The following is a 15016-nucleotide window of genomic DNA, read 5'->3' on the forward strand; positions in this document are numbered from 1 at the left end:
GAAGTTTTTGAAAGCTTTTTTTAGGAAAGAAACTATTGGATTGCGTTTAAATTTTGCTTGTTAGGACGCAATAAATAATATTTAACGCACGGTAGGTCTTTTTATGCAATGTTTAGTTAATTAAACTGGCGTTTGTTGCCACTGCGATATATATTTGTATTATATTAGTATGTTTTCACTTTTAGTTTGGACATTAATGTAAGACACTAAGGATTAGTATTGACTGATCGTAGACATTCAAGGAACAGCAAGCAAACATTTCTGGCAGTATTTTGTTCCACATTTGTTCAACTATAATGTATGGAAGTGATGTGCAGTATGAAAGAATTTAAGGACCAAAGGGATATAAAGTGATGAGGTGGACATACAACCCACAACAATACAATCCAACATGTCAGGAAGCGATAAACAGACAATACCAATTTTAAGTCGAAAGCTATTTCTTCATTCTTTGTGACAACTTCAATATTTTTTGTGCAGGCTCTTGTCCCAAGTGAGGTGTAACTGTTTTACACCAGTTGTTTAAAAGAATGTTGCTGAGAATGTCACTGTGTTCATTTTTCATCCCAAAATCATAATATTCATTGACAATTTTAAAGATCCTGCTAAGTGATTTTCTGCAAACTTTGCTTTTAACTTTAGAAAACATCAAATAACGAAATAAAGACCATTGGCATGACATATCATTGGGTATTTGTAGACCTCCTCTGTTTAAATATTGTGTAAATGAACCATATTTTTCATAGTAAATATATGTGTCATTCAAATTGAAGTCATCACCTTTTCGAATTATGTAACCAGTTATGTACACTACAGCTTGCATCTCATCAAAAGTTATGCTGGGCTCTTTTGCTGGCAGAGTATCTAAAAGATCCAGGTCAGATTCAGAAAATTGGTATGTACACATTGAGCAATTATGACCACTCATTTCAAAAGTTCCCATGTCAATATTACGTTGCAGTATAAGTTTGGCTTTCATGATTACATGCTTTTCAAGAACTTGTTGGGTATTAATAAAATATGTTCCACCACATCCTTGTCTGAGTTTACCAAATGCTTTTTCCAATGGGTCTGTTGAGAAATTTCCAAGCATAACAAATTCATGAGTAGTCTGAAGAAGAAGTTTAGTAAGGGATATTAGTCCATGGCATGTTTCGTAAAAAGCACTTCCTGTGTCTGCTGATAACTGCTTCTCCCGGAGTTTGGTAAGACTTGTCATGCCTTTTACATCTTCGGCCAGCTTTTCTAAATCAGTTAATCGACTGTCATCACATGAGCTGATAATAGCTCTCAACGGATCCCTAAATCTGATGTCTGTACCTGGTCGTCTTACATTAACAGTTTTCCAAAACTTGACGAACCTTTTTAAAAACTTTAAGGTGCCATGGTTGTTGTGGTCTGCAACTGCTGTGTGTGTTTCTAAAGCAACTATGGTTTCCTCTGAAAACACTCTCAAGCATGTAAGTACATTTTGGCGCTCAATGGGTCTTGGATAGACTGCAATATAATTAAGCCTGGATAGTTTAAGTAATGAATCTTCTTCTGCCTTGAATAAATCCCAGTCATGAAGATTCTGAGTAAACAAACAATAACTTAACCTTATGCTAGGCAAAAATGCGCTACAAACAACAGTTTAATTAACTAAACATTGCATAAAAAGACCTACCGTGCGTTAAATATTATTTATTGCGTCCTAACAAGGAAAATTTAAACGCAATCCAATAGTTTCTTTCCTAAAAAAATCTTTCAAAAACTTCAGAGTTCAGACTACAGAGACTATCGCTAAAAACTAGTGATGTACCGAATCGGCTAAATTTTGATTCGGCCGAAACCGAATATTCGACGGTTTTGCCGAATAAATTCGGCCGAATCAACCGAATCATTTATGACGTCACGCGAAGTCGTACGCTACGCGTTTGACGTGAAAAAATGTTTATCTACCAGGCAGCCAGTGCAAAATAGTTGTGTTTCGTCCTTATTTCAGTTCTGTGGGGTTTAAAATTGCCTTAAGCATGATTGGCACCTGCCAATAAATTACTAATTTTTTTGACTACCGTGGGAAAAACGATAATGTGTTGAAAAAGATAAACATTGACGCAATTTTCGTTATGTTTGGGCTTTTGAAAGATTGCATGGACCTTAATAAGCAGAAAAGACACGTTTAACGCTTTAAATTTGTGTTCGTAAAAGATTCGGTTTCGGCCCAATCGCAACAAATTATTCGGCCGAAACCGAATCTTTGCAAAAGTGATCGATTCGGCCGAATAAATTCGGCAAACCGAATATTCGGTACATCTCTACTAAAAACTGATTCAAAACCATCCGCCTCCAGTTTCGAGTCAAGCGTGACCGATGTCCAGGCCTGTAATAGAGGGCGCCATGGTTTCTACCCTTGGTCTTAAGATTACACCAGATCAACAGCAACGCTTTTTGTGTTAAATTTGTTTGATTTTTTTGTCACCCTTTACTTCCTTCCACTGACAATAATATGCAAATTGTATTTTTGTGTTTGTTTTGTAATGATTAGTAGTTTAGTTATATGCATCGATGAATATTTCGTTAAAAATTAAACATCCAGCCAATTTGTACCCGATATCATATTTTTAACAGAAAATAAATATTTGTAATTGCAAGCTATTTTTTGTTTCAACAACCTGCACATACAAATTTTAAACTAAACGTTGACAAGCAAAATTGCCCAAAAAGTTGGAGAATCAAGACAACTCACAAGTTTCAAAAATGATTTCCATGGCGAAACTTTGCTTTCGCGTGTGGGGATTTCCCATGTAGATGAGAACACAGAACAGTGCACGAGGAGAAAGTAACTTTAAAATAGTTCCGCATAAAAACTGACACTGCAGTAGTGTAAGACGTGCAAGTTTGCTGCCAAATTGCTTTTAGCAAGGTTAATGCTAAATAATGTTTTAAAAGTCAGATTAACATTCCAGGGGCACATTTAACTTCACGTACTTTATGCTTAATTTATCTTACTAATGTTGGTGTTATTGCCAAACACAGTGAAGAATTTACCTAAAATTCACCAAACTCACTTTTTTATGACCTTGTTTTGTGCTTTAAAGGTATGCAGCTGTTTGATCTGTATTTTCTTCCCCCAAGAAAAAAAAAGTTGCAGAATTTATTAACAGATTGATCACAAATCAAGTATAGTGTAGAATACTTTTCTGCACAATGTGGCTATGGAGAGAACTCAAAATACACTTTTTATGGAATGGATAAAAATCCTTGTTTTGTGATGTTTCTTTTTTTCGCAGTATCATAGTATGTTTCATAGAAATACAGCATTGTGTTTTGTGGTTTGCATTGGTTGTAACTTCATTCACTAACCATGGCACCCATTAATAATGGTGTTATGGAACACCAAGCTTGGTTGGGTCAACTTCTTAATGAGTAAGTTTTAAATTTAAACTCATAAAAATAATAAAATGTAAATGACTAAAACTCCATATTTCACAACTTATAATTATCGATGTAGTGACCGAAATGCAACAGATTCAACTTGTGATCTGGTGCTGGAGTCAGAGGCAAAGCAATTCAAAGTTCACAAAAATGTGTTGATGCTTGTTTCCAACTATTTTAGAAGAATGTTTACTATTGAGGTAAGCGACTGTTGCAAGTTATCAAGGTATACATAGGTTGGCTAACCTATAGACTTGAATTCATCTCCATAAATTCTGATTTCTTGTGCTTACTGATTTTTGCAATCCTTGTTTATGTCCTTAGGCCCCTATTATGTTTATGTCCTAAAGTTATATCATGTAAAAAGTTTGGAGCAATTTACTCCAATTTTATATCTTGCAATCGCATGTACTCCACACCAGGGGTGTCAAACGTACGGCCCGCGGGCCGCATGCGGCCCACCAACAGTTTTTGTGCGGCCCGCGAAATAGCTTTTAGAAGTTATATGTGTTTCACTCAGGGGGCATAGCCTGGCAGACATGTGAGTTTACATGATACAATCATTCTCTTTGACTGGTATATGTAGCGTTTAATAAGATGAGAGAAATAGCCCATCTTTAGAATCAGCAGTTGCGATTGTTGCGTCATTGTATGCTATTGTTTTCTCACAAATCAATAAAGCGCACTTGGTTATTTCACTCGGCTAAACTGTTCATTTTGTTGTTAGTTTTCACAATATTATTTTTTAATGTAGCTAATTGCATTAATGAACATTTAACTGTTTATTCATGCAATATTTTTGTTGTCACGTTACACTGCAACAACTGTTTCGAAAGTGCGGCCCTCGACTTAATTACAGGTTGGGTTTTGGCCCTCAAAGCAGTTTGAGTTTGACATCCCTGCTCTACACTTTTATGTATCCTCTGCCAAAATTGGCAACAGTTGTATTTATTTTATGAGTAAGGCTTATCAAAATTGCTTTAAGAAATAATATTCTTTTGTTTCATAATTATATGTTACTTTTGCCATCATAGTAAATAAAAAAGCACACAAATCAGGAGCAGTTTATTTCCTTTTTATTTACTGATGACGACCAAAGTTGCATTTTGAACCATTTCACAAGCAGAATTTTGTCATGTTATAATGCAATAAATTAATTGTTAGTAGCATAGGCGCCGAATAGGCAGTGGCGGAGTGGCACCTCCATCTTGGGAAGCATGGTGGCGGCCACCGTAGATATTTTGGTTGGTTTGTAGCGATTTTGCATGAAACATTGTAACCAACGATAAACGTTACAGCAACGTGTTCTAAAATATTTTTAATATTTTGTATTATTACATTTTGACGAACGTTGCATTCAATTGGAAGTTTGTTGGGCTTTAAGTTTTAAATCTAGTGGCTGAACGCATTAGTGACATCACACTCAATGTGACATCATAATTTTCGTTCGCCACCTTGTATTTTCGTAAAACGCGGCACCTATGGTAGTATCACAGTTGCTACATATTGATTTTAAGGCAGCCGTTGCTGTATAAGTTTTACTAAAAAGACCACTCAACTACCCAACTCAGAAACATTAGGCAATTCATTGTAGCTTTAGTACCTAAAGTTTACCTATTTTCAGTGACAACGTTTTTTACAGATGAAAGAAAAATATGAAGGAATTGGTAAAATGCAAAAGATTCCACATCAGCGACTTGCAAATATCATTAAGTTTATTTATTCTGGTGAAATTAAAATAACAGAAGAAAACATGTTAGATGTTTTGGATGATGCAGAATACACTGAAATTAAAGGTTTTCTGAGCTCCTCAATAGTTTGTGTTGCATGACATTAAACAAAATATTGTGACAATGTTGTTGTGCAGTTCTTAAAGCAAAATGTAGTGCCTTTCTCCTTAATGTTGTATCTGCTGACAACTGCTTGAAACTCAGAGCTTATGCTCAGCGATACAACCTGGATGATTTAATTGCAAAAGCAAACCACTGTATTGTGGAAAACTTTGAAGCTGTTGTACAAAGTGAAGATTTTAAACAACTTGAATTTGGTGAAGTGTCTTCTATCCTTGACAATCGAATCAAAGTATGTAATGTACTTTATTTTTCAGGGAAGGGGACACATATTGTTGTTTTCTTTTTTCTGTCTAACGCTGGTTTGTTAAACGCGTTTGGTCAAGAAAGAGTGCTTTAAATTCATTCAAATTGACACAGTTGTTAGCTATTGATCCAAATTTGATTCTCCTGAAATTTGTCCCGAATGACCCATTGACCCAGTTTTCACCCACAGGCCCCGAAAACGTACTTTTTTTGAAATGGTTGTACTGACTAAAGTACATGAGCTAGGAGTTCATGCTTTGTTGTTTGGTGCAATGTAAGGTTTTCTAAAGAATTTTGTAACTTTTAATAGGATTCACCCCTTTATCCCCAAAATATTGGTTTCTGTCTAATGCTGGTTTGTTATGCGCATTTGGTCAAGAAAGAGTGCTTAAAATTTGTTTAAATTTACACAGATGTTAGCTAGTGATCTAAACTTGATCCTCCTGAAGTTTGACCCCCAAACGACCCAGCGGTTCACACACAGGTCCCCAAAACATATTAAAAAACGGCTGTAATGACTAAACTACATAATCTGAGGGTTTCATGCTTTGTTGGTGGTACAAAGTAAGGTATTGTAAAGAATTTTTAAACTTTTATTGGATTCACCCATTTTCACCCCTTCAACCCCCAAATAAGTGGTTTTAGTTTTGGGTCAGGATGCAGAAATAAAAGCCCTAATGTGCTGAAATTTTAAACAGTTGTGTGCATTTGGTTACTCATTTAGTATTTAAAATTTTGCCTTAATTGACTAAATGGTTACCTTTACGGCAGACCTGGGCATTGTACATCCGGCCCATTTGCTGTCCCTGTCCGGCCCGTGTGAGGTCAAGTAAATTGAAACATAAATCAATAACCGCTTATTTATGCTGTGCACAAAATACGACAATTGTTTTTGTAGAAATATATATAGATAAATTTATATTTGTATATTTACGTATTAACGCACATGCGTGGACGTACAGCTGCATGTGATGCTAATCAAAGTCTACATAAAACACAAATTATCCAACCCATTGTTATGCAAGAAAGCCATATTGAGCCCTTCTGTGTAACAATGGGTTGGACAACATGTGTTTTATGAAGAATTGGTGCTGGTAAGCTAGCCCTCATCATGTCAGCCTACTGCAAAAAGAAAAAAATTGATTCAGAATGCCGCACTTTCAACAAGGCATGGACTGTTAAATATTTGTTTACAGAAGTCAAAGATAAAGCTGTGTGTTTAGTTTGTTGGACTCTGTTGCCCTAATGCCGGAGAAATTGATGAGCAGAATTAGGTTTCAACTTTTATTGGTCCGGCCCTCTAACACAAGTCAGTTTTCTTGTGTGGCCCTTTTCAAAAATTAATTGCCCACCCCTGCTTTACGGTCACTAAAGGTCAACTTGTAGATATTACAAACCAGGGATTCGAAGTGGAACTGAACCCGAACCCACGAACTGGTTTGAGCGGTTAATTTCATTAAAGCCAAACCGCTAATTATGATTTTCTAAAAAAACGAACCGGAGTTGAACCCCATATTTTGTTTGGTGTTGGACCCGAACCGGAACTGAACCAGTAAAAAATGCAGTCTCTTTTATTTTGTGATTTTTTTCAAATAGGACAAAAATAACAGTACACAGTCACAAATCTTTTGGGGTTTAATTAGGCCAGGAAGATGAGGTAGAATTAAATTGAAACAAATGAAAATTTGAACTGGTTCGGACCGGATAATTTGCTCAAACCGAACTTGAAAACAAAACCCGAACTCGAAAATATACATTTTTAAAAACCTGAACCGAACCCTTAAAACAAAACGAAGTGAACCCGAACCTGAACCCGTATAACAAGCGGTTCGACTCCCTGTTACAAACACAGTTAAGAATGATTTTTTGTAATAACATAGCCTCTTCTTTTTTGACAAATCAATTTAAGAATCAGTACATAAGTCATGTATAAATTAGGAAAAACTGTATTGTTGATCACTAAGGTCTGCATGCTATGCTTTCTAATAATTTGTCCTTAAGAATCTAAAAATAACCGCAACATTTGTTTGCCATCAATCTTCACAAACATGCATGTGGGGACCCATTTGTGTTTGTTTGCAAAAACAATCATATGTGTGGATCAAATGATGTGTATAGTAAATTGGTAGAAGAGGAAATTTTATGTGATTATTTCCAGAAATATGAGGAAGCTGCTTTTACTGGAATTGTGCAATGGGTTCATCACAACCCTGTTCAACGTGAGGAATTGTTTGTAAAGCTTTTCTCCAAACTTGACCTTTCTTTGATGACTGCTGACTTTCTGAAAAAAGTTTATGAACAGGTAAATGTACAAAAAGTAAATGTGTCATGCATGTCTGTGTAGCATTCATTAATGTATGTAAGAAAATAGGTGAAAACAGGACGGTAAACTCACATAACTTTGTATGTGCATGGTGCACTAAATGTTTATATATTGTGAAATGGAACCTACCCTTGCATTTTGAAAAACCCTCAACGGAAAAGAAATGTGAAAAACGCTTTTGTAGCTATGGTGCAGACCTCTGATTTTATGTTTACCATTTCCCAAGGGGAAGATGCAGTTCTCTTTAAATTTTTGCTTGATGTAATATTGCTGTTAAACTGAAAAACTTACAAACAAATTTAAAGAGAATTAATTAAAACATTTTAAATCCTGAACCTAAACCCATTTTTGAGTAGAATAATAAAGCTGAGATCATCAGTGAAAGAAAAAAAGTTTAAATAAACTAGTTTGTCAGCAATAAGGTATTTTTCCTGCACAGAACTTGGTGAAAAACAACATGGTTTGTTTAAACTTATTGACCCAAGCTGCACTTAACATAAACACAAAATCTAAAGGTAATTATTTGTTTTTGCTTGTCGATGTGCAACTAAATTTAAATACTTCCATTTCAAAGGTGAAAACCAATCCAAGTTTATTGTAATTGGTGGAGAAGATACAGAACGAGATTGTGTTGTTTATGATGTGACCACCAAACAAGCAAGGCAGCTTCCAGTAAGATTTGTTTTTCTTGCAAGCAACCACATATAAATCATTCTGTTCAACTGCACATTGTATATTATTTTCTCACATGGCTTAGCACAGCCTGTGTTTTTTTTTGTGATGACAACAAACATTGTGAAAACAAGTTGCTGTATTCTCACTTCAATGAAGTAAAATTTATCAATCAATAACCACCTCTAAAAAATATTGGAATAGTGTAGAATTAGCTTGCTATTATGTAGGTTTTTTGTTTATTTATTCATCAATCAATCTTTTATCACTCAGTTTAGTCACTTTTTTAAAACAAAAATGTATTTTTCCAACTACTTATTTTTTTATGAAATATTGTAATTTGAATTTTTATTAAACAGGAACTCCAAACAGCACGATGTGGAGCATTTTCAGTAAAAATTGGAAGTAAAGTTTATGTCGTTGGAGGGTCAAAAGCTTATAATGGTAAAAATCCACACAAAAGTGGAGAAATGCTTGACCTGGATGAACAAACAGGATGGATTGCAATACCAGACATGAGGGAAGCACGTAGTTTTGGTGGATCAGCATCAAATCAAGGTAGGTTTTTGTCTGTTGAATGTCATTTTTATTTATGTTTACTGCCTTTGAATATAGATGAAATGTATAACAGTTGCTACTGTGAGGTCTAGCTATTTCTGTAATATAGTGGATGACATAGACCAGTGGTTCCCAACCTTTTTGACCTTGCGGCACCCTATCAAAGAGATAAATAGTTTGCGGCACCCTGGCAAATTGTAAATAAATGTAAATCAATACAAAATCATATTCTCATGCAAAAGTGAGACAAAAAGGCCAAAGTTGTTTGTGAACAATCTATGTGCATTGCTAAGTTTTTTGTGGCACAAAAAGTAACATCTACATCAGTGTTTCTCAACCTTTTAAGTTTGCGGACTGGTAAACTTTGAAAACAATTTTTGCGGACCAGTGGACTTTCAAAATCAACCCAAAATGTAATCACGCCAAAAAATATGCAGATCAAAAAAGTATGAAAAATTCAATTTAATGAGAACTTTGCTGCTGTCTGTTTGATATCATACGAGTTAAACGTGGTTCTAATGAAGTTTCTGCAAAGCAAAGTAGAGCGTTGACTTCCACACAATTTCTCTGCCTTCAACATCTTGCATTTTGCAATTGAGATATAAATTTGTAATATATTTGGCGGACCGGCAGGAAAGTTAACGCGGACTGGCACCAATCCGCGGACCGGCGGTTAAGAGCCACTGATCTACATTATTACTCTTTGACATACTCACAGACCTATGAACTGATACTTAACTTGTAGTGAATGTAGACATGGCAACAAACAACTGGTTGATCAGAGTTAAATATGACAGAAAAATAAAACAGTATATGTGTGTATTTTTTTATTTGCAGGTTTTATCTATGTCACTGGGGGTTACCATCTTTCAACGTTGTCACGTTGTGAAACGTTTGACATCTGCAACAAAAAGTGGATAAGAATAAACAAAATGTTGCATGCAAGAAGTCAGCATGGAAGTGTTGTTTACAATGGTAAGATTAGGAAAGATGAGAACTTTAAACCCCTAGTTTTATGATACTAACTTAACTAAAAGGTTAAAAAGGATACTTAAAAACCAAACACTGGACTTCCTTAATGCATAACTTGATTAACTAACAGTTGATTACCAGTCACCGTACAAACATGGCAATGGGGTAAAAACAAACTTTAGGTCAAACTTGTTTTTACAAACATATGATTCTCACTGACAATAATTCTCTAAACAATAGGCTTAATAGGACTTTTTTTATGCCACATCGAAACATGTTAGATTTAAGGAAACTTCAGATGATTTGGATATTGAATAGGAAGTCTTGGTATTTTGAGAGACTATATTGTTTTACCACAAAATTTTTTGCATTGGCAAACGAATTGCAACATTTACATTAAGTAAAAGGTCAACTTGTAGGTATTACAAACACAGTTAAGATTTTTTGTCATAACATAGCTTCTTCTTTTTTGACAAATCAATTCAAGAATCAAAACATAAGTCATGTATAAATTAAGCAAAATGGTATTGTTGAACACTAAGGAATGCATGCTATTGAAATCGGTTTTAAAAGGTCATTAAGCAGTCATTTGGCATCTGCACCGTGTGAGATTACTACAAGTCAATGGCACTCGTTTTGTAAAACAAAGTGAAAAACAATTTGTTATGTATACTATTGTAGCAAATGGCTTTTTAATTTGTATTGTCCATAATACAACTGTTATGACTTTCTGGGAAAATTTGTGTTTCAAGACTGACCTTATACGTCAATATCAAGTTCAAAGCAAGAGATTAAATTGAAAGTATTTTACCATTCTTTTTTACGGTTGTTGTAATTATATGACAATAATGATCCAAAAAGAATACTGAAAAAACTTTTTTTAAAGTTGGTTTAATACTTTTGTTCTTTAGAATCTAAAAATAATAATTTGTTCTTTAGAATCTAAAAATAACTGCAACATTTGTTTACTGCAAAGCTGCACAAACCCGCATATGGGGACCCATTCGTTTTTGTTAGCAAAAACAGTCAGACATGTAGACTAAATGATGTGTGTAGTAAACTTTGTATTTCTGTATTTCTTGTTGCACATTTAGCTTAATACACCTAAACATAGCTTTCTGTGATGTGCATGTTTTTTTCATACCAACACTCATTTTATTGAATAGGCTATTGCGGCCAAACATAATGAAACCAAGTATTACTCATCCTGCAGTTTTATTGTAAACAATCAACGTTTCGAAGTCCTATACAAGACGCCTTCATCAGGATAATGACATATCGTCGAAAGCGGACGTCGAAACGCCGATTGTTTACAATAAAACTGGTGGATGAGCAATACTTGGTTACATTATGCCTGGCAGCAATAGCCTATTTAATGAATTTAAAGGTCTGTACGGACCCAGCGTCCTATCACAGTTGCGGAAATACGTTGATCTAATGCGGACCAGTGTGAGACACAAGAAAATTGTCTTGCAATATATGTCATTATCCTGATGAAGGCGTCTTGTATAAGACGTCGAAACGTCGATTGTTTACAATACAACTGCTGGATGAGCAATACTTGGTTACTCATTTTATTGGTCTCCTTTCTTTTAGATTTTCTTTACTGTATTGGAGGATGGGATGGCAGCAATCGGCTATCTTCATGTGAACGTTATGATGTGAGCAGTGATGTATGGAATGAAATTGCACCTCTTACTCAAGCAAGACATGGTTTGACATGTGTTGTGTTGGATGGAAACATCTATGCAATAGGTAAATGTTTGGGTTGAATACATATACACACTCACATGTCTTTTACCATTGTGTCCAATCTGTTTTTAATCTAGGATTATACTTTTTTATTGAACTGTTTTTAAAGCTGTTTCCACTGAAAATTGTGCATGAATATGAAATAAATCTCAGTGACTCCTTGGAAAAAATAAAGTGTTTTTATCCATTTAGTTGCAAGTAAATATGGCATCATGTTAAATAACACATATCAACCTCTGTTAGATGGGAACTGTAAATAAATATTGGTAAATATATATCTGCAAGTTAATGTCTTACTGTGATTTTACAAACACACTTTATATTTGTTTGTTTTTAAACTATAAGCATCGTTTTGTTCACATTTTTTTTGCATTTGTGTTTACCAGGAGGCTCAAATGGTAATCAGCAATTAAACACAGTTGAAAAATATGATCTAAAATTAAACAAATGGCAAATGGTTGCATCGCTTAATATTGCACGTTACAGTTCATCTGCCTGTGTGGTTGGAAACAAAATATATGTTATTGGCGGGTGAGTTACTTTAATGCTCATGCAGATTATAAGTTATAAAACTAAAATCAATAGAAATCGAATTTGATACTATCACAAATCTGATAGTGTCAGTTTTTATTTACTATGTAACATGTTAATTGATGTTGTAGTTTTATTGTAAACTTATTTTTTTCATAAATTTTGAAGCCATATTGATTTGTACCAAATAAAAAAAATGATAATGTGGTAAACAGAAAGTATGTTAGGATGTTACAAATGACTAACCTATTAATTTTTACAGTTGGGATGGCAAAACAGCCCTAAAATCAGTTGAAGTGTATGATCCAACTTCAGATGTTTGGACAATTGCATTCGAAACTCAGAAACCAGTTTATGCTGCAACAGTTGTTGCAATTTAAGCATTAAGTTAATTTGTGGATTTGACTGACATCATGACTGTGTAGTCAAATGAAATTCATAAAATTCTAAGCTTCAATCAGGTCTACCCACTGTAAAATGTTTGTAATTCATTTAAGTTTTTTTTAATTTGTTGTGTTGTATTTAGCATTTTACATTTAAGATACATTTTACACTTTTGCACTGTTTTTTGTATACTAATTCTTGTTTTAAATCAGCAACTCTACGATGTTTTAGATGCTCAAAACACATGTCAATTCATGCATCTAGCTTACCTTTATGTTTGTTTGAATAAAGAAAAATACAAAGAGGCGAACATGTATTTTTATTAACGTGGTTATGAGATTCTCCAGACCAATAGCAACGATTTTTGTATTAAATTTATCTGAGCTTATTGTAACCCTTCACTTCCTTGTACTCGAAATGTGTGATTTTTTTCATATTTTTTATATTGTTTTTGTAATACTTAGATTAGTTACTCTGTATGTAATAGATCAGTTACTTTGTATGCAATAATATATATATCTCAAAAATGAAATAAAATTTGTTGGGTGTGTTCACAATGTGATGTTTGAGGGGTAAGCTTTGTTGTCAGTTCGTAGTGAAATTTAAGCCAGTTTCACATGGAGTCGATAGTATTATTAGCAAGCGAGGAGTTGCTACTTCCGCTGCACTAAGTAGTAAAAAGAACGTTTAATAAAAATTTTCTTCGCTAATTTTCTAAAACTTTTCTTCACTAAACCGCCAGAGTGGTGACGTTTACTATTTATTTCCAAATACTAAAGGCAACCCATTGTTTCTCTAAACCAGTGGTTCTTAACCTTGATTCGATCGAACCCCAGGGGTTCGGCAACACTAATTCAGGGGTTCGACAGAGGTCTTTTGAAGTGCAAACACTCCGCAAACGTTTTAATCAAACTATAGTGGAATATAGTAGCTAAAAGTAGCAATTTTTTTTTGCTAGATTGCAAAACATTGGAGGGTTGAAACTTAAGGCACCAAAACAACGAATCTTTGTTGGTAGCAAAAAAGTATGGTCAAAAGCACAAAAAAAGTTAGAAACCTAGGATGTGACTTGTCGGGGTTCGACCAAAGGTTGAAGAATATCATAGGGTTCGGCCGTGATAAAAAGGTTAAGAACCACCGCTCTAAACTGAAAATAGAAAACCGAGACTAGGAACTACATTTTTATTGTATAAAGAAATTAAGATTCCATATTTCCAGAAACAATTTACAAGCTTTCAAAATAATTTCTATTGTGATCGTTTTCTTTTGCGCGTGGGGTTTCCCCTTAAAGCGGAGACGACTTCGAATATAAAACAGGACGTAACCTTGAAACAGTTTTTGCCAGTTTTTGTTTATTTAAAGAGGAATCGCGTTTTGTCGGAATCTGCTGCGGTATACAGCAATTAAATTGGTACTATGTTTGCAAACAACACCCTAGTTTTATATTTTGCAAACGATACTTTTGCTCGTTAGTCAACAATTCAATCGTTTATTTTTTACCCACAAACGCAAATATTAAATTGAACATTAAAGTGATAGTAAGGAGGCATCGATTAACCTTTCGGTTTTCGAGTCAAACAAACAATTTTCTCTGGTAGTTGTATGAACTGTACATGTTTTCAACACAGGTGTTGTTTTGCTATTCCCACGCTAAAATAAAGTTACTTTGGTTATGTGTGTTTGCAGAAAACAAAGCTGTGAGTTGACTTGATAAAAGTTGTGTATAATTTGGGTCGGTTATCTTATTAATTATAAAAGTCCTGTTGATTTTTGTTACCTAGTCCTATCGATTTGTTAAAATTTGGCTGTTGACAGGTTGTTATTCTAGCCGTAACCAGACCAATCAACAGTTTAAACCAGTGGTTCCCAACCTTTAGTAGTCATGGATCCTTTTTATAAATTTTATTGGTCCGCGGACCCCCAAAATAATTTAGTCTTGTTATGTTTTTTGCTTCCTACATTATACTGTACTATACTTTCGCTTTTTGGGACAGAATTTTAATGGGCCATCACAGTCTTTAAATCTCAATAAAGTTCTCTACTGTAGCATTTAATGCAAGAAAGCGATAAGTTTTCTGGTGTACAATACTTGAAACAAAGCACTATAAGTTCTATTGTTCATGTGTGTTGTGATGTCACAATGGAGGAAACAAACTAATGCAATCACACAAAAAGTAAGTTTTCCCAATCCAATGGTTTAATGAACAGTTTGCGAACCCCAGGTTGGGAACCACTGGTTTAAACCATCAAACCAGAAATTAACAGGTGAGAGACAGTTGAATCACTTGAAATTCCCAAATGGTATTCAGAT

General features: G+C 34.5%; 2 protein-coding genes across 3 annotated transcripts; one reads left to right on the top strand and one right to left on the bottom strand.

The window, feature by feature from the left end:
- Positions 1 to 101: 101 nt before the first annotated feature.
- On the bottom strand, positions 102 to 3303 carry LOC145222538 (uncharacterized). The gene is made up of 2 exons (XM_080088679.1): positions 3299 to 3303; positions 102 to 1619 (listed from the first exon to the last, which is right to left on the bottom strand). Exons 1-2 carry the CDS (start codon positions 3301 to 3303, stop codon positions 437 to 439), a joined length of 1188 nt encoding a protein of 395 aa, XP_079944805.1. The 3' UTR covers positions 102 to 436.
- On the top strand, positions 3109 to 13255 carry LOC145222325 (kelch-like protein 12). Of its 2 annotated transcripts, none has more exons than XM_080088422.1 (12): positions 3109 to 3408; positions 3494 to 3617; positions 5060 to 5213; positions 5285 to 5499; positions 7672 to 7830; positions 8276 to 8351; positions 8411 to 8508; positions 8868 to 9066; positions 9904 to 10041; positions 11635 to 11793; positions 12177 to 12321; positions 12584 to 13255. In XM_080088422.1, the coding sequence occupies exons 1-12, from the start codon at positions 3347 to 3349 to the stop codon at positions 12699 to 12701; spliced, it is 1647 nt and encodes a 548-aa protein (XP_079944548.1). In that variant the 5' UTR covers positions 3109 to 3346; the 3' UTR covers positions 12702 to 13255. The 2 variants fall into 2 exon arrangements, with proteins under 2 accessions (XP_079944548.1, XP_079944549.1); XM_080088423.1 differs by having other exon boundaries at positions 3110 to 3408; positions 7672 to 7815.
- Positions 13256 to 15016: the final 1761 nt, after the last annotated feature.

This window comes from Phallusia mammillata, chromosome 4, assembly GCF_965637545.1.
Source record: "Phallusia mammillata chromosome 4, kaPhaMamm4.hap1.1, whole genome shotgun sequence".
NCBI classification, from domain to species: Eukaryota; Metazoa; Chordata; class Ascidiacea; order Phlebobranchia; family Ascidiidae; genus Phallusia; species Phallusia mammillata.

Coding starts and splice junctions, on each gene's coding strand:
- LOC145222325 (XM_080088422.1), top strand. CDS start 3,347: ATGGCACCCATTAATAATGGTGTTATGGAACACCAAGCTTGGTTGGGT. Junction 5,214..5,284: donor AGAATACACTGAAATTAAAG/GTTTTCTGAGCT, acceptor GTTGTTGTGCAG/TTCTTAAAGCAAAATGTAGT. Junction 5,500..7,671: donor TCCTTGACAATCGAATCAAA/GTATGTAATGTA, acceptor GATTATTTCCAG/AAATATGAGGAAGCTGCTTT.